This window comes from Anolis carolinensis, chromosome 5 (genome assembly GCF_035594765.1).
Source record: "Anolis carolinensis isolate JA03-04 chromosome 5, rAnoCar3.1.pri, whole genome shotgun sequence".
Classification (NCBI taxonomy): Eukaryota; Metazoa; Chordata; class Lepidosauria; order Squamata; family Dactyloidae; genus Anolis; species Anolis carolinensis.
Window position 1 is genome coordinate 80,760,940 of NC_085845.1, and position 23,779 is coordinate 80,784,718.

At 41.6% G+C, this 23,779-nt stretch overlaps 1 protein-coding gene across 6 annotated transcripts in view; it reads left to right on the forward strand.

Moving 5' to 3' along the window:
• The window catches only part of rbm47 (RNA binding motif protein 47), a 121,715-nt gene extending 98,153 nt beyond the window's left edge, over positions 1-23,562 (forward strand). For 4 of the 6 annotated variants that reach the window (XM_062981662.1, XM_062981663.1, XM_062981664.1 and 1 more), the window contains exons 2-5: positions 726-1,900; positions 10,256-10,483; positions 15,405-15,613; positions 17,563-23,562. In XM_062981662.1, the coding sequence (XP_062837732.1) occupies positions 757-1,900; positions 10,256-10,483; positions 15,405-15,613; positions 17,563-17,814 (1,833 nt within the window). In that variant the 5' untranslated portion in view covers positions 726-756 and the 3' untranslated portion in view covers positions 17,815-23,562. The remainder of the gene's footprint in view (positions 1-725; positions 1,901-10,255; positions 10,484-15,404; positions 15,614-17,562) is intronic. The other 2 variants (XM_062981667.1, XM_062981665.1) reach the window with 2 other exon arrangements.
• Positions 23,563-23,779: the final 217 nt, after the last annotated feature.

Genomic DNA, 23,779 nt, shown 5'->3' on the forward strand with positions numbered 1-23,779 from the left:
CCGTCTGTATACTATTTGCTACATCATTTACCATCAATAAAGCTTATACAAAAGTAGTAACATATGTCATCGTTCAGCCCTAGATAAACTCTTGGGGGAACCTGAAATTACATCCCATTCCAGCACAGAACAGCCACAACATTTTATTGCCTGCATTTACTGATTCTTTTTCTTTGCAGTTTTCTATAGAATGGTCAGTACAAGTTGGGTATCCTTTATCTGAAATGCTTGGGAACAGAAGTGTATGGAATTTTGTATTTTAATGGATACTGTAATGCCTGTGTTTACATATACAGTTTGTACATAATGAGAATTCTGGAGCTGGGACACAAATCTAAACACCAAATTAATATATGTTTCTCATATATCTTATACACATAGATTGAAGATAATTCTATACATGAATTTTGTATATGAAACAAAATTTGCATAGTTTGAGCCATAAGAAAAAGGTGTCACTGTCTCAGCCACCCATGTGGATGATTTTAGATTTTGGAATATTTTGAATTTCAGAGTTCCAGATAAGAGATGTTCAAGTTGTATCACCTTATAGTACTTTTCTCCTCCCCACCCACTTACCTGGGAAGTTTAGTTTTGTGTAAATAGTTGAATCTTATATTGACAAAGTTGCTCTTCATGTTTGTCTCTTAGCAATCACACTCTCATCTATGAAAATTGTTTAAAATATTGAATTAATGTTCCTTTTTAAAAATCTCTTTGTCTAGGTATCCCTACCTTTTGAATGATTAGAACATAATGACAGCTGAAGATTCTACCGCTAGGATGAATAATGATTCCTCCAAAATGCAGGCAAATAAAGTCCATATTCCCGAAGAACTGGCAAATGTGCCAAACGGACCTGCACTAATACAACTAATGGAACGCACAGGATATAATCTGGTTCAGGAGAATGGGCAACGCAAATATGGTGGACCACCACCAGGCTGGGAAGGGCTCCATCCTCCTCGTGGATGTGAAGTCTTTGTGGGTAAAATTCCTCGTGATGTCTATGAAGATGAGCTGGTCCCTGTATTTGAGACTGCAGGTCGGATCTATGAAATGCGCCTGATGATGGACTTCGATGGAAAAAATCGTGGCTATGCCTTTGTAATGTACACTCAAAAATACGAAGCCAAGCGTGCCGTCAAAGAACTAAACAACTACGAAATCCGTCCTGGGAGGCTGTTAGGAGTGTGTTGCAGTGTGGATAACTGCAGGCTCTTCATTGGTGGGATCCCTAAGATGAAAAAGAGAGAAGAAATTCTAGAAGAGATCTCCAAGGTGACGGAAGGTGTGCTAGACGTCATTGTATACGCCAGTGCGGCAGATAAGATGAAAAACCGAGGATTTGCCTTTGTGGAGTATGAAAGCCACAGAGCAGCCGCAATGGCGAGGAGGAAACTGATGCCTGGGAGAATCCAACTTTGGGGGCATCAGATTGCAGTTGACTGGGCTGAGCCAGAAATAGATGTTGATGAAGATGTCATGGAGACAGTAAAAATTCTATACGTCAGGAATTTAATGATCGAAACAACAGAGGATACAATTAAAAAAGTGTTTGGACAGTTTAACCCTGGCTGCGTAGAAAGGGTGAAGAAAATACGAGATTATGCCTTTGTACACTTCACAAGCCGGGAAGATGCAGTTCAGGCCATGAATAATCTCAACAACACTGAGCTGGAAGGATCCTGCCTGGAAGTGACCTTAGCCAAGCCAGTTGACAAAGAGCAATACACACGTTACCAGAAAGCAGCCAAAGGAGGCAGCGGAGGAGGAACAACAACAACTGAAGTAACTCAGCAGCCCAATTATGTATACTCTTGTGATCCATACACCCTGGCCTATTATGGATATCCATACAATGCTTTGATTGGTCCAAACAGAGAATATTTTGTGAAAGGTTAGTATATAGCGTTTGGTACTTTTTTTGGTGGGGATGTTTAACATGCTTGTTTTATGGATGGGACCTCTTTCTCCTAAGTATGAATTATGTGACATGCCTAGCTCTTAATTTACCTTTCACAAAACACTGAATATATAGTCTACTCCTCAACAGTGGCCCATAATGTGATCGTACCAAGCTCTCTCACACTTTGTATCTCAACCCTCATCCCCTCTGATAAGAAATTTGCGCCTCTCTGTTTAAAAAAGAAGAGCCCAGAGCCATCAATCAAATAATAATAATAATAATAATAATAATAATAATAATAATAATAATAATAATACACTTTATTTATATTCCGCTTTATCTCCCTGGAGGGGCTCAGAGCAGATTACAGTACACATATAAGGCAAACATTCCATGCCTTTTACACAGCAATGACATACAATACATGTACACAGCAAAGATAAAGGCCTTCACTTTTTTCATTTCCAGCGTCTGGAGGCGATGCTCAACTCTGGCCATGGGGAGGTGCACTTGTTCCATTTTCCATGTTGAGAAGCCTGTTGACTGTAGACATCGCCAATTGTGTTTTGTTGGCATGGCTGCATAGGGTGTCCTTTTACCTTCCCGCCAAGGCAGTACCTATTGATCTACTCTTATAACATGCTTTCGAACTGCTAGGTTGGCAGAAGCTAGGATTGACAGTTGGGAGCTTGTCCTGACTCACGGCTTCAAACTGCCAACCCTTTGGTCAGCAGCTTTCCTGCAGTTAGCGGCTTAACTCGCTGTGCTATCACAGCTCCTATTAAGATAGCAGATCGTGTATGCTCATAGGATGTGAAAAAATTTGTGAGTTTCTAAACCAGTGGTTCTCAACCTGTGGGTCTCCAGATGTTTTTGGTCTTCAACTCCCAGAAATCCTAACAACTGGTAAACTGGCTGGGATTTCTGAGAGTTGTAGGCCAAAACACCTGGGGACCCACAAGTTAAGAACCTCTGTTCTAAATAATATCCAGCATTCAAAAGAAGGCAGATATCAAAACATGTTCTTCCTCTTTTCCCTCCTACTGGTTGCATGACCTATCTAGGACTCATTCAACATTTCAGAAATGCATTTAAAGCAGTTTCTGTCAGGACTTCTTCATTATCATTTAGGAATTGAAGTGTGAAAATGCTATAGCAATATTACATTCCTTAAACAGTGTGCGTTTTTTTAGAGAGAAAAGTGGCATATAGATAAATAAAAGCAATAGTAAGAATAATAAGGATCATTTTGTTTTGATGGAAATATTCTTTCTCTAAACCAGTGGTTCTCAACCTAACAGCTGGTGAACTGGCTGGAATTTCTGGGAGTTGTAGGCCAAAAACATCTGAGGACCCCAGGTTGAGAACCACTGCCCTAGACACACATCAGAGGCTTTACGAGAGTCCATCTCTGCTTAGCCTAAAGCTCACTAGTTCTGAGCTTACTTTTCTTGTTTTGGCAAAAGAGATTTCAATGGGATTCTTTTAGGTGGCATTCCCTGAAAGCGGATGACACTTTGAGCTTTCATAGCAACAAATAGATCTTAAGCAAGGTTGCATTTACTCTGGAGGTGGGTACTGAAATACTAAAGCAAAAATAAAATTAAAAGTATCTTATAACTGAGAGTGGATTTTCAGGGTGACCTTCTCCCTCTTAAAAAAAACAACAACAATAGGATTTTGTGTTATTTCTTCATAATTTCTCACAAATCAGAATTTACTACAATGACGGTGAATACCCCAATTCACAAACTGACTGATTTGTAGAGTTGTGTGTGGAAACTGTTTCTCTTCGTTTCATCCATTCTTTCCTTACTTTAGTTCCTTCAGCCGCATGTATTGGGAAGCCCCTCTCCCTATAAAAATCAGCTCAACACAAAAGCTAGCAGGAGCCAATCCCGGCTCCTTGCCTGCTTTTCAACATCACAATTTAATCATTTTTATTAATCCCCCAAGCAAACAAAAGAAAACCCTCATTCCCTGAAAACTACTATTAGTTACCTCTCCTCTTCCAGGAAGTTATTGCTCTTCCTTACCTGGAAGTGGGAATGCCTTGGAAGAATGCGTGGCTGCTGACATGCGCATGCACCTGCCTGCAGCTAAGCCACTCCTCTAGAGTAAGAAACAGCTTTAATAATTTGCTTGCCTCCTTTAAATGCCATGGAATGGAAAGAGTGTGGCTGCTGGCGTATCTCCTCTAGAGTAAGAAACAGCTTTTAAGAAATTACTTGTCTCCTTTAAATGCCTTGGAAAGAGAGTGTGTGGTGTGCAGGCCCAAGAGAGAAAGCGCAGCACCTGCCTGCAGCCAAGCGCCTCTCCTCTAGAGTAGAACAGCTTAAATGCCTAAAATGATGGGAAGGGGAGCCTGGGAAGCCTGCCCCCCCCACCCACCCCCCCGCCCCATAATGGGATGATAGAAAACTGATTTTTTGGCACCCCAGAGTGAAAATAGATATCTGCCCTCCAAATTTCGGGAGGCTTCCAAAACCAGATCCCCCACCCACACCAAAAGCCAGGACACGAAACGGGTCGAGGTTTACCCTGAATGCATAACCCTACTGATTTGTAGAAACATTCGCAGTGCTAATTAATGATGGACATCTTAACAAGTTCTGGTAAAATACAAACAGACAACCAAGTAAAGAAATGTTTCATTTCAGAAAAAATGTATTAATTTAAACCGAAGAAGGAGAGCACTGTGATAGTCATTTCCATGCATCCTGATCTGCAGCACCTTGGGTTAGAGTGCTGCCTAGCTTAAGAGACAGGTTTGGGGGCTTTAATAATAAATAATATTGATGAAACTTTATTCATGTCCTGCCACCATCTCCCAGAGGGACTTGGGGCGGTTCATAAAACACTCAAGGTGTGACACAAAATACAAGATACAACAAGTGCAAAACAAAACATAGGCAACAAACAGTCAAAACAACATCATAAATTAATAGTACCCCCTGGAAAAACAATAAAATACATCAATTGCTGTAGATAAAACTTTCCAAGGCTTTGACAGAAGTAACTACAAGGAAAGAGCACAGTCATCACATTTCCCGATTCCACAAAATAACCTTTTCTAATAGCGCAGAAGTCTCCCCTTGGATGCAGGCCAATGTGTCTACAGAGACGAGCATCAGGCATCCTTATAGCTGCTGTTGAGTTACAATTTCTATTAATCTTAGCCAGAATAGCAAGTGGTGAGTAATGTTGGGAATTGTGATTCAACGCCATCTGAAGGCTGCGATTTATCCAATTCTCAGTTGGTTATATCTTTTTAAAGCTGTACATACTATATAGGTTCTGCTACTGAAAGGAATAGCTCCCACTAGTTTCTGTGGCAGGGTGTCATTCTAACGAAACATTTTACTTTTTTCCCAGTCATATTTAAAAGCCTGTTTAATTAATTAACAAATTAGTTGCATAATACTATGTAACAAAATTTGAAAAATGTTCAGTTCCTGGTTTGATAGTGTTATTTCTTTTTTAATTGTGTGGTACTTACTTTGAAAGTAGTTGTTATACTCCAGAAACATGTTTTTGTGGCTGCCACAAACTATATTGAACTGGTTGATACTTTTTCTCTTTGCAAGATCCTGAAAGGAATCTATTGATCTGGAAGTTGTTGCTGCATACATAGCAGACATTATTAGAAACATTGAGTTTAAAAATTATAGCCTATTTAAATTGTACCTGTCTATATGTGAAACGTGCAGCAAATTGTTAGAGCTGCTTTATTATGTTTTTATTGCTTTGAAAGATGCAACATTGTTTTAAAAAATAATGCTCATGTCACGTAAGTGGCAATGTATTGAAAGTCATAACAAGGAAGATCTACAAGAAAATGTTAGAGTACACCAGCCTGCTAGCCATCTTTATCTCTAGGATACTTCATTTCACTCCTAGTTTACTCCATGTCCATACACATCCTGGTAGCAGCTAGCACTCCAAAAACTGAACACGTTCCCTTTTCATTGAGATATTTAAACAGGTTTTTTTCTGGTTTCCGTTTTTTAATGTGTTCCTTGGTTTTGGTCTCCAATGATTTTTATTCTACTCCTGAAAATTTCAGGGTTTTCTCCAGCATTGTGATATCCTTCTTTTGTTTGTAAGTGGCATTTTTGGGGCTATGTTAATAGGTTAGTAGTTAATGAGGCTTGTAACCAACATTGAAAGATTAAGTATACATTTACATCAGGGCCGGCCCTAGGTAATTTTCAAGTGTAAGCAAGCAATATTTTTGGCAACCCCCCCCCCCCCCCAATACCAATCACTAGATGCAGCTTTGAGCCCAGGTGGGCAGACCCAGGCCCCAGCAAGGCCCCAGCAGCTCCGTCCTTCCTTGCCTTCTTCCTACCTTCTCCACCCGGAGACATCGCTGCTGTTGCTGGCAACTTTGAGGCCGGACCAGGCCAGGCTGGGGCCGGGGGAGTCGCCGCTGAGTCACCCAGCAAGAGGCGGAACTACGCCCCAGAAAGACCCCAGCCGCTCCCTCTCTCCTTGCCTTCTTCCTACCTTGGCCGCCTGGGATGGGGCGCCGGGGCCATTGCTGATGATGCTGGCCGCTTTGAGGCCGGGCCGGGCCAGGTACAGGGGAGCCGTTGCTGCTGCCGCACTGTCCCCTGAGCCACCTGGCTCGGGAGCCAAAGTACAAACTTCTCCTCCTCCTCCTCCTCTTCCTCCTCCATCTCCTCCTTGGCTCTTGGCTCCCAGGCCGGGCGGTCAGGGGACGGCGCAGTGGCAGCTGTGGCTCCTCCGGGAGCTGAGAGCCAAAGAGGAGAAGGAGAAGTTATCCTTCTCCTTCTCTTCCTCCTTGGCTCTCAGCTTCCAGGCCAGGCGGCTCAGGGGATGGCATGGCAGCTTTGAGGCCAGGCCAGGCTTGGGCCAGGAGAGCCGCTGCTGCCACCATGCCATCCCCTGAGCCGCCCGACAAGAGGTGGAGCCAGGCCCCAGCAAGCCCCCACCACCCCGGGTGAAGGTAGGAAGAAGGGAAGGAGGGAGGGAGTGACTGGGACTTGGCTCTGCCTCTCACAGGGCAGCTCAGGCGGCGGCAGCGTGGGGCTTCTTTGCACTTTCCCCCCTTCCCAGCTTCGGAGGGGCGCTGGGAGCCTCCCAGTTGCCCCTCCGAAGCCAGGAAGGGGGGGAAAGTGTGAAGAAGCCCCACACCGCCACCGCTGATGCTGCCTCTTCACCTCTTCCCCCCCCCCCCCGGCACCCCCCAGACGATGGTGCCCAAGGCAAGTGCTTAATTTGCCTTGCGGTTGAACCGCCCCTGATCTACATTGTAGAAATAATGCAGCTTGACACTGCATTATAAATGCTGTAACTCAGTGTTGTGAACTCCTTAATGTATTTTGGTGAAGCACCAGCATTCTTTGGCAGAGAAGTCTGCAGACATTGTAGAAGTATAGTAATCCAAACAGTTAATTACACAAATTAGACGTGCCCCAAGGAAAGCAAAATGTAAGGAGCTGCAAAACTAATTATTATTTCTAACAGACTAATTCAGCTGTTTATGAGACAGAATAAAATAAGCATTTCATCACCATTTCCATAAATCATTCATTGAGGCACACTGCATTTGTTACTTCTTGATGCTTTGTCTTCACCACTCTTGATCTATATCTTAATGTTTACCACATAGACTGCAACTTTACAGTCTGTCTAGGCATGTACGTACTACGTAGTAATTCTCCAATATGTATAAGAATAAAAACCCTGTGTATAAGACTTAATCTGTTCCTCTGTAGAAGTAACTGAATATCCAGGGTTGTCTTTGCGCTACTGCATCAGTTTAGGATCAGCACGGCAGTAGTTCCTACAGTTATCAAATCTCACGAATGTGGAAATGTGTAGGATGGCTTGAGAAAAGGCACATACATACAGAGACAGATTGAGCTGTGTCTGTGTATCTGTGTCTTTAAATCATTTGTCAACTTATGGTGATCTCATGAATTTGATAGTTTTCTAAGACAAGATTTATGACATCCGCTTGGTATCCCATTCATATACGACGACAAAGTAAAATGGTGCTTATTACACAAAGTAGCAAAATCAAGGTTAGTTTCTGGGATTTACAAAAAAAAAATCCAAGCTGAGGATGGTTGAATTTGTGGATATAGAATCAAGAATATGGAGGGCTGATTGTACTCGGGGTGGTTTTGCCAATACCTTCTTCTGAAATATAGCCTACAGCACCTGGTATACTTTGGAAGCCTCTCAACCAACATTAGTCAGGGTTAATCATGTCTTATTTCCAAGATCAGTCAGGATCTGATTATCCCTCACTACTTGATATAGTGGTTGGGCTGATAAGCACTGCAATTGAAGTATATACATTCAAAACAAGACAACACTACATGGGGCAGAGTTTGAAACTTGATTGCATTTCAGTCTGTAGCCACCCTAATGATCAGGCCAGATATCTGTCTATCTAACTCAATCAATCAATCAATCAATCTTAGATTACAAAAATTAACCTGCCAGTATGTTTCTGTTTCTGACAACGTGTTACCTACAATGATTGAGGAAGAACAAGATATAAATGTAATGCATGGGAGCAGGCTGGTAGCCTCTCAACAGCCTGGGACCACCAACTGGTGTTTGAGCTTGGTTGTCCTTTCACATTATTCATTTGTAACACAGTGTTCTGCACTTTATAAAAATATAGACTTCTCACCCAAAGAGCTCTAGTGCTTCATCAAACTACAAACCACAGGATTCTACAGAATACAGTCATGGCAGTTCCAGTGGAATCATATTGCAATGATTGTGTAATGTGGAAGGCCCGCTGAGAGATGGCAATTGCCCCTATGCTTTTTCTAAATAGCCTTTTTTCTCTACCCAACCTGCATCTGATGTATGTTTGGCAGGAAACCCAAGGTGAAAGAGGCTTACTTAGTCTTTGCTTATGATCTTCCAACACCAAGGCAGGCCGATAATAAAGGTTGTTGCAGTGATACAAATTGATTTAACTAAGAATTTTATCTCCATAGTGTTGTTACCCACAAATAATGGCCTTTAGCATTTGCTGTTAGAACGTTTTCTGTTCTGGCATTCCCCCCAATGCCAGAACAGAACCTCTGCAGAACCATCAACTAGGTTAGATGGGTAAAATAATAATAATAATAATAATAATAATAATAATAATAATAATAATAATAATAATAATAATAATAATAATGTTTTTCCCTGACTTTAAGTCTAGTCGTGTCTGACTCTGCGGGTTGGTGCTCATCTTCATTTCTAAGCCGAAGAGCCAGTGTTGTCCATAGATACCTCCAAGGTCATATGGCCAGCATTACTGCATGGAGCGCCATTACCTTCCCACCAGAGTAGTACCTATTGATCTATCCACTTGTGTATGTTTTCAAACTGCTAGGTTGGCAGAAGCTGGAGCTGACAGCAGGAGCTTACTCTGCTCCCCAGATTCGAACCGTCAACCTCTTGTTTAACAAATTCAGCAGCTCCGCGATTTAACCCACTGTGCCACCAGGGGCTCCAATAATAATAATAATAATAATAATAATAATAATAATAATAATAATAATAATAATAATGCTCATTTTCCAATACTTTTGCAAAGATACTGTGGGATTTCCAAATCCAGACTGACAAAGTTCTGGAACACAACACACCAGACATCACAGTTGTGGAAAAGAAAAAGGTTTGGATCATTGATGTTGCCATCCCAGGTGACAGTCGCATTGACGAAAAACAACAGGAAAAACTCAGCTGCTATCAGTACCTCAAGATTGAACTTCAAAGACTCTGGCAGAAACCAGTACAGGTGGTCCCAGTGGTGATCGGCACATTGGGTGCCGTGCCAAAAGATCTCAGCTAGCATTTGGAAACAATAGACATTGACAAAATTACGATCTGCCAACTGCAAAAGGCCACCCTACTGGGATCTGCGCGCATCATCTGAAAATACATCACACAGTCCTAGACACTTGTTATTGGTCTGCATCTCCCATTCAACCTTAGCCAGTATAACCAGTAGGTGAGGGATGAAGGAGTTATGCTCCAGCAACAAACTGGAAGGCGAGAGTTATCCACCCCTGCTCTGGGACAAATAAAACAGCACTAGAAAATATTATTGGGCTAGACCACATACAACCAACAACGAACATATGTCTAGATACTAAACATTTTTCGCAAGCCTGTAACGTGGCCATAAAGTGGATAACAGCCAACTACTAGTTTATCTGCTTAGGACTGCAAATAATGCAAATGACTCCAAAAGTCTTAGTAATCTTCCCTCCAGCCCTTTCTTTTAAGTATTGTATTCTTTTCAATGAATGCTATTGTTGCTTCTGTGTGCCTAGTTTTTCTTCTTTTTTATTATTTTAGACCTCTGTTTTTCTTTCCAAGCAGGCAGCGTTAGAGGCAGAGGACGGGGTGCAGCAGGCAACAGAACACCTGGCCCAAGAGGTTCATACTTCGGGGGATATTCTGCAGGCCGTGGCATATATAGCAGATATCATGAAGGGAAAGGAAAACAGCAAGAAAAAGGATATGAGCTTGTACCTAATTTGGATTTGTCTGCTGTCAGCCCAGTTGCCATTAAACCTGGCACAGGTTGGTATGCTTTTTGGGATGGGAGAAACATTGGCATGGTAGTAGTTGCAAATAAATTCTCATTGTATTTTGAGGGTTCCTTCAGCAAGAGAAAGTAGAGATTGGGAAATATACTATGTTGGGCTACAGTGCTCAGAATACCTCAGTTTTCTAGACCATTCTGGAAGTTGTAGTTCAATAAAGTCATTTTTCCAACCTTGAAGCCAGAGAGATGTTAAAGCCCCCAGAGTGTCATTGGCGATGTGTGTGCTCCTACACCCCTTGTTATAGGTTGTAGATATAAATAAATAGAAGCTTTACCACAGTTTCTGAACCAAGATATATCCTGCAGTATAATAGTGTCACTCAGGCTTGTATAACAAGTAACAGTATCTTTAATTCAGTTCAAAAGATCAAACAGGGCAACAATATGTACAGCAGTCTCTCTGAATTCACACCGAGAACAGAGAGAATAAACAGTCTTTAAATATGCCTCATTTGCCTTATAAATAATCAGGTTTTGGAGAGTTGGCAGCCATTTCCTTCCCGACAATTTCTAGTCAGCGCTATCTTCACTCTCCAAGCAGTTAAAACTGTTTGTCTCAGCAGCACACTAGAGACAGTAGCCAATCGGAATCCTGGCTCCTGACTGGCTCAGCCAATCAGCTGTCGACACATGCCTTTCCAGTCAATCCATTACATCATGGTGTCTACAAATCCTCAAACCCCTCTCCTATCAAATTCCATTTAGTGAATCCAAACACTATCATGGGTTATGCAAGTCAATTTCATCACCTGAAATTCGAAATGAAAACAGAACGAAAACAGAATGAATTCTGTGCCGTTTCACACACTCCTACCCCAAACTGTTTGTGGAAGCCATTTTTTAACAAAGTGACATCAACCTCAGATCACTTCTGGATAATAAAGGACCTCTTGAAAATGGTCTTGGAGATTAAAATGTGGGGAAATTGTTTCTCAAATCTCCCAGAAGTGCTGCGACTCATTGATGGAGGGAAAGGACACAAAATTACATTGCCAAACAGTAAGCTCCTTGGTGGATCTAGTACATTTTCCCCCATAGTTTGTGTTTCAAATCTGGAAGAGGTGCCTGTGATTTGCAGGTGCTAGAGCTAGGATTTTCTGATTCTTCTGTGCTGTTTTGGCTTATACTTTTGCCCTGGAGATCAGCATTTGTTTTATGGGTTTCCAGAATGATGGCATGTGTGTATGCTGGTTTCCTCCAATAACACTACCATCAGCTGGAGAAAGCTGACACTCAAAAGACACAGGTATTTCTGGGCCGTGCTCAGAGAAATTTGGACAAGACTGCAAGGTATGACTCAGCCATGGGTACGGCTCTGTGTGTCTTCAAATATTGCATGACGTGCCTTGGAAATCAGTGTTCTTGAAATATTTTGCCAGATTTTGACTTTGGATAAACTTAATATTGGCATGCCTGTTTCTGGAAATAATATCATTGTGCTCCCCCCCCCCTTAAATCTGGTGAGATGTATTTGGAAAAAAATATATAAAATTCACCTGGAATGATGACCCAAATGGTGGCAGGCAAGATTTTGGACTAACAGCGTAGTAAATCATCAGGCAATCTGATTTTGTATGTCATGAACAACAATCTTTCATCTTTCACTGTCACAACAATGGTTTACAGACTGACTACCTCTGTAGAAGGTCTTTAAGGAATCAGCAGTAGAGGAGTGTAACTACTTCAGTAGCAGCCTATGAAATCCTGGGCTTTATGGTTCAATGTGGCAATAGAGCTTTCAGTCTGAGAAAGTCGAGTCTCACTTATCCAACGTTCTGGATTATCCAACGCATTTTTGTAGTCAATGTTTTCAATACATCGTGATATTTTGGTGCTAAATTCGTAAAAACTGTAATTACTACATAGCATTACTCCGTATTGAACTACCTTTTCCGTCAAATTTGTTGTATAACATGATGTTTTGGTGCTTAATTTGTAAAACCTAATTTGATGTTTAATAGGCTTTTTCTTAATCCCTCCTTATTATCCAACATATTCGCTTATCCAACGTTCTGCCGGCCCGTTTATGTTGGATAAGTGAGACTCTACTGTATATACTCCTATGGCAGTTACAGTGGCCCCTTTTAAACTATGTAGTATGAAAGGTCCTTTAGTCTAGCACTTGAGCGTCCACTGAGATAAGAAATTCTCAGAGTGATCTTAAGCCTGTCATATCTCAATATGATCTACCTCATAGGGTGGTTCTTAGGACACTGAACTGTGGAAGAAAAGCAGCAGGATATTTATTTATTTATTTATTTACAGTATTTATATTCCGCCCTTCTCACCCCGAAGGGGACTCAGGGCGGATCACATTATAACACACATAGGGCAAACATTCAATGCCCATAAACACATCAAACAGAGACTGAGAGACACACACGCAGAGGCAAGTTAACTTTCTTCTGAGGGGATGTTCGATTCTGGCCACAGGGGGGAGCAGCTGCTTCATCATCCACACTGACGGCACTTCCTCATACCAGGTCGTAAATTAGTTAATCTTGCCTCCCCACTTTTTTTATAAGTGGTACCTTATTTCCTACTTGATAGATGCAACTATCTTTCGGGTTGCTAGGTCAGCAACGAGCAGGGGCTATTTTTTATTTTTAATTGACGGGTGCTCACCCCGCCACGGGCTGGCCTCGAACTCATGACCTCATGGTCAGAGTGATTTAAGGCAGCTGCTCAACAGCTGCGCCACAGCCCAACTAATAAATATGTAATAGTGGCTTATGCTTAAATAAGAACATTGGCCATGGTATAGTCCAGTGATTCCCAAAGTGGGTGCTACTGCCCCCCAGTGGGCGCTGGAGTGATCCAGGGGGGTGGTGATGGCACTTATTAGGACAAGGGGTGGGGCCAGAGGAGTGGCGGGCCCTCTTCACAAGTGCCGGAGACAGGGCTGAGCACCTGAGACGCCTGCTAGGACACAGGGGCGGAGCTAGAGGAGTGGGAGTGGCTTCTTCCCAAGAGCCCAAGACAGGGCTCAGAATCTATATCTCTCCTAAGGCGCTTGTTGGGACACAGAGGACGGAGCTAGGAAAGGAGGTGGGGCCTCCTTCCAAGAGCCTGAGACAGGGCTGAGCCTTTATACCTCTCCTGAGAGGCCTTTTAGGACTAAAGGGCGGAGCTAGGGGTGGGGGTGGGGCCTCTTCCCAAGAGCGCGAGACAGGGCTGAGCCTCTGTATACCTCCTCCTTGTTAGAACACGGGGGCGGGGTAGGTTCAGCCCCATCAGGCACTTGGGAAGAGGCCCTGCCCGCTCCTCTAGCCCCACCTCCTGTGTCCTGGCAGGCGCCGCAGGACAGGGATAGAAGCTCAACCCTGCCTCAGAGCTCATAACTCCGCCCATCTCAGTCCTGGCCACCCATTTGTGGCCCCACCCACCTCCCCTCGCAGCCCTGCATCTTGGACTAGGGGAGAAGCTCAGCCTCGCCCTCTTGAGCAGGAGCCACGCCCACCCCTCTAAGCCACGCCCCCTTTCCAGGGGGTGCTGAGTCATATTTTTTCTGGAAAGGGGGTGGCAGGTCAAATAAGTTTGGGAACCACTGGTATAGTCCATTCCAGGGATAGGCAACCTCCCAGATGTTTTAAAGTACAACTCCCATAACCCCCTATCAGCATGTTGAATGTTCAGACATTGTGTGGATTGCTGTTCGCAATATCTGGGGAGGGGTATGAAGTTGGCTATGCCAATTACCTGCAAAGATCTGGTCTTTCCTTTCACCTGCCACATGAGAGCCTTTTAACTGCAGACCTCAGTCCTTCTGCATATGGTCAATGGGCCATGGATTTTAGATACAGAAACAAAAACCAAAGAACCTAATAATTGGTGGAATAATATTGTGGGTGGAATCATTTTACCATCCTTTGATTCAAATTTGATCAAGGATCTGGAGGAAAAGATGTAAAGTATGGTCCCCGTGATTTTACCTAACCACTTATTTAAAATATGACCTCTTTAAGAGTTTTCTAGGTCCTCCAGGTGATTATGTGGAATGTTTCTACCCAAAGTTAATATAGAGTCACAGTGGAAGACCTAGATAATTCCTAGAGGCAACCTCTCTGGGAATTTCCTAAGCACCCCCCTCCTTTGCAAAATTGTATGGTAACTTCCAAAGGAAATCTTTTCTTTCAATGGGGATCACTATCATCAATGATTTTCTATTTCCTCAATATGTTCAGGAATGTATCCCCATGGATAAAGGAGTTATACTATATTTTGTGCACTGTGGGCCACCTAGAGATCATCATTTCTGTATTCCTTATGCATACATTAGCATACATCTGCAATGCGGATCTTTCCCTCTCAATCTCAACATACTACAGTTGTAAATTGTGCCATGTTTAGCGTTGGTACTCTCGAGAGGCAACTGGAGCTGCTCTCAAGCTAGCAAAGTAGGTTACTTGCAACTTGCATATCAGATTTATAAGTAGCACTTTGGAAATATGAAACATTTCTGAATTTTGCAGAGAGCAAATGGGGGTAGTTTTTAGTCGTGTCTGGAAGCTGGTTAGTGTTCTGGTTCCTACACCAGCTTTCATATTTGTCTATATTAATTACAATACCCATCAGCCCCCGCTAGCATGACCAGCAGTTACGGAATGTGTCAGGCTGGGAAAGGTTAACGTCATAACTGAGATTTATTTTTTCAACAGAGAAGTCAAAATGAAAATGAGCTGTATGAGTTAGTGGTCTCAAGCTAAAATGTAATAATTCATCTGATCCTAGAACTTTGGAGGATAGTCATGTCATTGGTCATGCTGGGACTCTGGGAGTTTCGGTCCAAAAAGTTATTTTTCTGCTAGGTTAAGGAGTGGAATAAATTTTAGTTGTAGTCTAATGAACAACGTTGTTTTTTCACATCTGACAATGCCTTGTTCTGGTCTGTTTTAGTGGCAATTCCGACTATTGGTACCCAGTATTCCATGTTTCAAGCTGCACCAACAGCAAAGATGCTAGAAGACGGGAAGATCCATGCGGTTGAGCATATCATTAGCCCTATTGCTGTCCAGCAGGATCCAGCCAGTGCCGCTGCAGCTGCAGCTGCCGCCGCAGCCGCTGGAGCTGTGATGCCTGCCGTTTCAACCCCTCCTCCCTTTCAGGTAACTTTTAATTCAGTGGTTTTTACTATGTTTGTATGAAATAGACAGAAAGCCTGCTTTCATGCTGTAATCACACGGTTTTTGGATTTTAAAAAGCAAAATCCAGAACAGAACCCAAGGCTGTTGAATGCTTAGTTAACTTGGAAATTTCAGTTAGATCATGTGTTTCTTTCCTATGCCATAATCTTCCTTTGAACTTCATGTCCACACTTCTACAGTGTCCCTTACAACAGAGGATTCATCCACATGTTGTACTGTTTCAACATGTGGTGAAACTCATATAGGATGAGAACATGAAGATTTTCAAAGTAGCTGTTGGTACTTGGAGTAAAATAGGATCTCCTTATATCAAGAAAAATAATCCGCCCTTGTTGCTAAAATGCAGCGCTGGGGCTTAGTGTTGCCCTTTAATCCCCAGGGAGATTAGACTGGCTCCTTCGTTGTCCACTTTCTGCCAGAGTCTAAAAACATGGATGTTCCGGTGCGCTTTTGAGTGAAGAGGCCACCAGCCCTCCCAATTTTATAGATTTTAGTGTTTTAATGCGATCGGTTCCTTGTCCCCCGCCCGTCTCTATTTTACTCATTGACTTTACTCAGAGTTTTGTACCAAACACCCTCTGTACACAGTTGATGTCTTGGTTTTAATAATGGTCATGTTATGTTGTTTTATAGCTATGTTATTATATTGTGTTTTAAATTAATGGACTGTTTTTCTTATGTAAGCCGCCCCAAGTCCCTTTGGGGAGATGGAGGCAAGGTACAAGGATAAAGTTGTTGTTGTTGTTGTTGTTGTTGTTGTTGTTGTTGTTGTTGTTGTTGTTAAGGCAGTGTATCCCTTGATCCCTCTGGACTCTTGACAGCCCTTTGGCCAAAAAAAGAAAGATAATAAGTTTGCTATTTGGAAACATCTAGAAGCACCAATGCACTTTTTAAATTTATTGGAGGGGTATTAATATTTTTAAATCCCCACCCCAGTTGACATCTGGCATTGAATGTTTGCCAATTTTTTGTTGTAACCTGCCCTGAGTCCCCTTGGGGATATAGTAAAGATAAAGATAAAGATTTTCCCTTGACATTAAGTCTAGTCGTGTCCAACTCTGGGGGTTGGTGCTCATCTCCATTTCTAAGGCGAAGAGCCAGCATTGTCCGTAGATGCCTTCAAGGTCATGAGACTGGCATGACTGCATGGAGCGCCATTACCATCCCACCGGAGAGGTATCTATTGATCTACTCACATTTGCATGTTTTCAAACTGCTAGGTTGGCAAAAGCTGGGGCTAAAAGCAGAAGCTCACCCTGCTCCCTGGATTTGAAACACTGGCCTTTCGATGCTATAATAATAATTTTATTTTTATCCCGCCCTATCTCCCCAAGAGATAGGGTGGGATAACAATAAAGTTGTTATTATTATTATTATTGTGGGGGGTCGGATTATTTGTGTTTTGTCAGTCTATTCCCCAAAGTAGAATTACAACCTCATCAAATGGGGTAAATTTCAGCGGCAACAACGATTCCTCCTTAGTTTTTCAACGGAGGCCGCTGGCCCCCATCCCATGATGGACAGCTACTTCTGGCAGGGCTCCATCACAAAACTAAAGAGGAACTGGTGTATGCCGCCATGGCGACAACACGGGTGGATTCCTGTGTTACATTGGGATCTACAGGGGAAGCCAGATGGAGGACACTTCCCCCCATGGGATGAGGTAGGGAGGAAGCTGGGCAATGTGGGGCTTTGGGTGGTGGGATCCCCCTGAGCACCACCGGATTCACCACACCGCATGGTCACCCAACACCCCGCATTGCCTGACTTCCTTCGGTGACACATATGATAAGGTCCTTAGGCCCTAGACCTTTTGGGTGGGCCAACCTTGTTTCAGTATAAAGAATGCATAACTGGGTCCTATTAAAATCCATTTGGGGTTGACTGTTGAAATCAATTTTTTTTTCCAGGGTCGCCCCATAACTCCCGTATACACCATGGCTCCAAACATGCAGAGAATTCCAGCTGCAGGAATCTACGGTGCCAGTTATGTCCCATTTGCTGCCCCGGCTGCAGCAACAGCAACGCTAGCCACACTACAGAAGAATGCAGCTGCCGCAGCTGCTGCTGCAGCTTACGGGGGATATGCGGGGTACATCCCTCAGGCGTTTCCAGCCGCAACCATCCAGGTTCCGATCCATGATGTCTACCAGACCTATTGAGACTTCTGGCTATTGGTGAAGGTGGGATAGGTTATGAGAACCCTGAAGGAACATTTGACTATTTATGAAGAATGAACCTATTGCAGAAGAATATGTCTGGATGTCTGTAAACCGATAAAACCTGGAAGTGAAGTTTATATCCAATGCATCATGTTTGAAATCTTTTATACACATGAAGTTTTTACTAACTTTTTAGGCTTTTAAAAAATATGCCTATATTCCTACATTTCTAAAATGGCTTGTTTTTCAGGGCCCATTCTTCTATACAGGTTTATATACAATAGTGGTTGTTGTTGTTTTTTTCAATTTTTATCTTCACTATATTTGTGGTATGAAGGTTATTTTTTAGCAAGTTCAGCACTCCAGAGATGTCTATTTTGTAGTGCCTTTAATAATATATCAACTAAATGTTTAAAAAGTGCACCTGAGCAGGTAGGGAAAAGTTTTTAAACAATATATTTTGAAAACTATATTCGATATTTAAAGAGTACATGCAATAGATTTTTAAAATATATATATCTATATATATATATATAAACACAAATGTGTGTCTTATTTAAAACGTGAAACTGGAAAGTGCAATTTGAAAGTGCTTGAGACCTCTGCATTGCGTCCTGGCACTTGTATGGTTTCTTTGTTATCTAGAGCCACATCTTAACATCTGCTGTTATAAAGAAGCCCTCTTCTGTTTGCTCAAGTTGAATTATGCTTAGTGTTAAAAAAAATAGTTTTCCATAGAACCATTTTTTTTGTATTCAACAGAATTCTGTATATTTTAGACACACAGCAGAAACAAACCTTTTATATAATATAAGAAGATTAATTTTACACATTTCTTTACGGAGGTAGTTAACTAACATTAAAAAAACAAACTTGGATTTGTGTGTCCTTATGGTATCACTGCACATGTGAATTCCGAATCTAGATTACTCCAGACCTTACCCACAGGTTTCTGTATTCAGAGCTGTCCCTCTGTTAAAAGCTGGCTTTCTATGAATTGTTAAATCAGAATTCTTGCCTTCTCAGTATAGGGTTTTGCATATAGAAAACAATTGATGTAATTCTTGGTGCCTCCAGCTAAAATAATCAAGTTGCAGTGATAGCTTAGACTTTGGAGAAGTCTAAATTTGTGTCAGTGTAAGGATATTATGTTCCTACATACGGAAGAAATCATACAATGTGTTTATTTATGCAAACACAATACTCTTTAATCATACCCTTTTATCATGGTCAACATGTCAAGAGAGACAAAGATACAGAGAGGGAGTATGGACTGTGTTGTCGATGGCTTTCATGGCCAGAATCATTGGTCGTCGTGAGTTTTCCAGACAGAATGGCCATGTTCCAGAAGCATTCTCTCCTGACGTTTCGCCTGACCTCTGTGACAGGCATCCTCAGAGGTTGGAGGTCTGAGGATGCCTGCCATATATGTGGGCAAAACATTAGGAGAGAATATAATAATAATAATAATAATAATAATAATAATAATAATAATAATAATAATAAAAAATTTATTTCTATTCCTTCCTATCTCCCCAAAGGGACTCAGGGCAGAGTCCAACAAACAATGGCATACATTCAATACCTTCAAAAAACATAAATATTGGCATAAAATCTCAACAAGACCACACATATGAATACAGCGTTAAAAACCTAACATCAAATTAAACCTAATATTAGTTAATTGAGTATAACATAAACCAATATAATCAGACAGAATGCTTCTTGAGCATGGCCATACTGCCTGGAAAGTTCACAGCAACCCGGAGTATTAACTCCTTCCTCTTCTCGATATATTGTATTATGTTGTCTAAAATCCCGGAACACAAAACAATGCCAAAAATGATCTCTTGATTATCTGGTTATTTTATAGATGAATCCATTTTTTTAGTCTCGGTTTACCATTTTCTACATGGTAAGAACATGAATGTATAAAGAAAGCTCTAATTGGCAGGCCTGCCCTGAACTGGCTGTTCCTAGATTTTTATATTTGTTCAGGCTCATAATGTAAGGAGGCATCAACTCAGCTTCAATACTAACTAGCATATTACCTTCTAAATGTTTGCCATCCAGTTCTAACATGGCTAAATAATACAGATGCAGCCATTTAGAGTTAAGGATCAGCAAGTCTTTCCGTTTTCATTTCTTCCCTATTCATTGATCTCAGGTTCATTCCCTTCTGAATATGAATGACATCTTCAAATTCTGGTGACTTCTACTCAGAATTAACCAAGATGCAATTCTCATTCGTTGTCAATTTTTAATATTTTTGCCATTTTTTAAAAAACCAGAAGGCCACAAAATATACCTTCTTAAGAAGCTTTGCTCCTACCACATTGCAATGGCATTCTGTATCTTCCCAGAACTATTCTATATATGCAGCCCTGGTTTAAAACCTTGTCAAATAAGTAAATGTGTAGATGGAAGGCATATGTGGGAGCGATCTGGAATCCTTCCATGTGCAAAGATGCAATAAGAGATAGTTAGTTGTGATTTCTTATACCTCTTTCCAGCATACAGTTTTTCTCATCTCTGGCCACATCCTTGCATGTGAACAACCGCCTTTTCATTCCCATGTGCTCTTGTGTTCCCGGACTTCTTGTGTTCCCGGACTTTAAATACGAGTTAATACTTTTAATACCATAGCAGAGACAAAGAATGTATACTAGTATAATCTAGGACCAAATGTGCCTTATATAAAAGAAAAAAAATCCCACCTACAACATCACCCTGCTCTTTATAGCAGCTTTACTAGATTTCACATTGAAACAAGGGTGTAATAGTACAATTAAATGGAATTTATTCTCTTGCCTTATTATCCCTTCCAGCCACAGTTCTCGTTATTTGTAAGGGGAGTTCCACATGCACACTGGAGAAGGAAGGATTGGGAAAATTTGGATTTAAATATAATGATCATGTAAATATTTTCAAAATATATTTTCAAAGTCATGTTATTTTGCTGTCTGTTATGGCCATGCCACAGAGCCAATGTTTTATTTCAAAAAGATGTTTGTCAAGTAATATTATTGAAGTATTTTGTGGCCTGTTTAAAGGCTTTTAGTTAGTCATGAAGCGAGTATAAAATGCTGAAAACATTGCTTTGGACTGTGGTTCAGTCTGTGTTATGTGACATGCCCTGGGAACACCTAAATGCTATATTAAAGTGAGGTGTGCAATAAATAATATACTATTGATGGGTGGATCTGAAGGACTTTGAAGGCAGCTTCTGTAAACATTCGGAAGTAACAATAGTGCTTCCTCACCTGCTTCTCCCCAATCACTTTGAAGAGAGGTGCCATAAGTCTAAAAATCTCCTATTGCTGGAAGAAAGTCTAGAAACACTATTGAGATGGAGAGGTGTACTGAGGTATGCATACAATATTTTGGGATGTCAATCTGTGCATGTAATGGTGCATTTAATGGTCAGTTTTGCACATAGCAGTAAACCAGTTTGTGATTTGTTGAATTCTGGCTTCTTGATGTAGCTGAACCCATGCTTACAAATAAGCCATGATTTGTCAAAGAGCCACACACCACAATGAGAAGCCATGGTTTCTTGTTGGTTTATGAACTCTGATTTGTTAAAACCATGGCTTCTCATTCCGTATGTGTTCCAGAATTGCGGGTTGCCTCTTACATCTTCCCCGAGAAGGAGCTGACAAGTGGTAAGATAAAACAAATTTTTCTTTAAAAAACCTCACAGAAAGAACAAGTGGTGTTTCTGGTTATTTGTGGGACAATTCATGTCTAAATCAACAAACCATGGCTTAATGTGGTATGTATATGAGGCCAATGTGAATCCCTAAAGCATACGTCAAATGCATGGGCTTAGATCAGGCATGGGTAAACTCAGGCCCTCCTTATTTTCCTTGTCCTCTTGGCATAAGGATATAGTGGCCCACTGCATCCTTATGCCAAAAAGACGTAGGAGGGAGGGAAGCATGCAGCAGCTGAGAGCGCTATTCAGGGCTCTCAGCCACCACGTGTCTCGCTGCATAAGGATAGTGTGAGAGACCCCATCCTTATGCCAGGAGGATGCCTTGAGGAAGGCATGTGGGGCCTGAGAGAGGTGCCAAGGGGACAGCCCGAGCATCAGGGGAGGAGGAATGGGGCAGTCGCCACATGTCTTGCCTTTCTCCCAGCATATGAATGGGGTGAGCAGCCCCATCCTTATTCCAGGAGAACAACCTAAGGATGACCCCTGCCCTGTGTGTGCCCGGCCCCCATCCCCCCCTGGCCAGGCTTGCAATGCGGCCCCAAGGCAAAAAAGTTTGCCCATGCCTGGCTTAGATAATGATTATTTAAACACCACTGTATGCAGTTCATTATCATTTCTAATAGAGTCTAGTTTGAAAAACTTCTCTGAATTTAAGTTAGAAGATGAAATATGCATATTTTCAAGAGTATCTTTTTCATAAATAGATAGCTGTAAATAGGGGTGTGAAACAACAGAAATCTGTTTTGTTTTCATTCTGTTTTTGTTTTGAATTTTGGGTGCCCCCTTCCCCTGTTCTGTTTCCAGGAAAATTCCCGGAGATTAGGAGGGCTCCGTTCAGATTCGTAATTTGGGATCCAGGGTTCCGTTTCCATTTTGGGAAGGAACTTCCTGAAAACAGAACTGGAACCAAGGGGTGGGGGGTGGGACCCGAAACCTGAAATGGAAATAGAAAGAAAACAGAACTGATTCCACCCATTTCACACACCCCTAGCTGTAATTGTTTGTTTCCCTTCCAAAGGGTGGCCCTTTAAAAATATGCCTACTATTGCTGGAATTACTGCTACACCCTACCTCAAAGGGCCACCTTAACTACTGAAGTACTTTAATCTAGCATCCCAGAAAAGTCCTGTTGCCCTTGAAGTACAAGCCTCAAGAAGGTGCATTGAACTTTTACCATAGCCTAGTTCTCCTGTCTTTGGACTTATCACATTAATAGAGGCATTTCAACATTTCACAAATAGTGGAAGATGAATTCTGCTAGTTCTTAAATAAATTTTTAACCCATATGGCCAAGTAGTCTTTCCACAATTTTCTTCCTCCCTCTTCTTCTGCACTACGCAAGTCCTCACAGAACGGCTGCTAATAGTAAAAGGCAGTGGTTAATTTCCTGGACTATATCTCCCAGGAGGCCATAGTGGATTAGGGGATTCTGGAAATTCTAGTATAAAAGAGTATGTTTCAATGTTCTGGGCTATGCATCTTTTTCTTCTCTTCAGTGCATCAGCATGCAATAATAATGAGACCTGAGCCTGTATTATATACAGTATATGAAATACTCGAGGGCTTGCACCAATAGATCCAGGTACTTGTGTTGTTGTTTTTCTACATATTTCAACTTCTTTCTGTATTTTACATGGGCATGTATAGTATCTTCATTACCAGCAAATACCAAACTAAAACAGGGCGATACTCTTTCAAATGCACTTGTCCATAGGAACTCTGGGCAGGGGCAAAGGCTGAATGCCGGGGAGTCAAACCACTGAGGTCCTTCAGGCTTCACATGAGCCACCAGTCTGTGGTTTGACTTTATTACCATTTCTGAACCATTTCATTTATACACTACTGAAGCAAATTATGACTTGAAATGTGAACTTTTTTTTAGGTTAAGAACAAACTATTATATATGTTTGCCTTATTTTAAAACGTGCTGTTAGCGTGGAGGTTCTCCTGTATTTCTGTTCTTTGTGTGTTGTTGTTTCATTTAAAAATGCTTTCTTAGAAGGTAGTAAATAAAACATTTCTTTAAAACAGACCTTTGTTGTTATTCTAGAAAAGTTTTTTATTATTATTAGTATTGGGTTGGTCATTTTTGTTTAATTTTCAGGTGATCCTTTGTACCAGAAATAGGCCTATATTGGCAGCTGCTTGACTACTTCTTCTCTTGATATTGTGACATTACATTGTAGATTTCTTGATTGCCATTCCTTATAATGGGCTACAATAAGCAGCGGTACAGAAATACCCAAA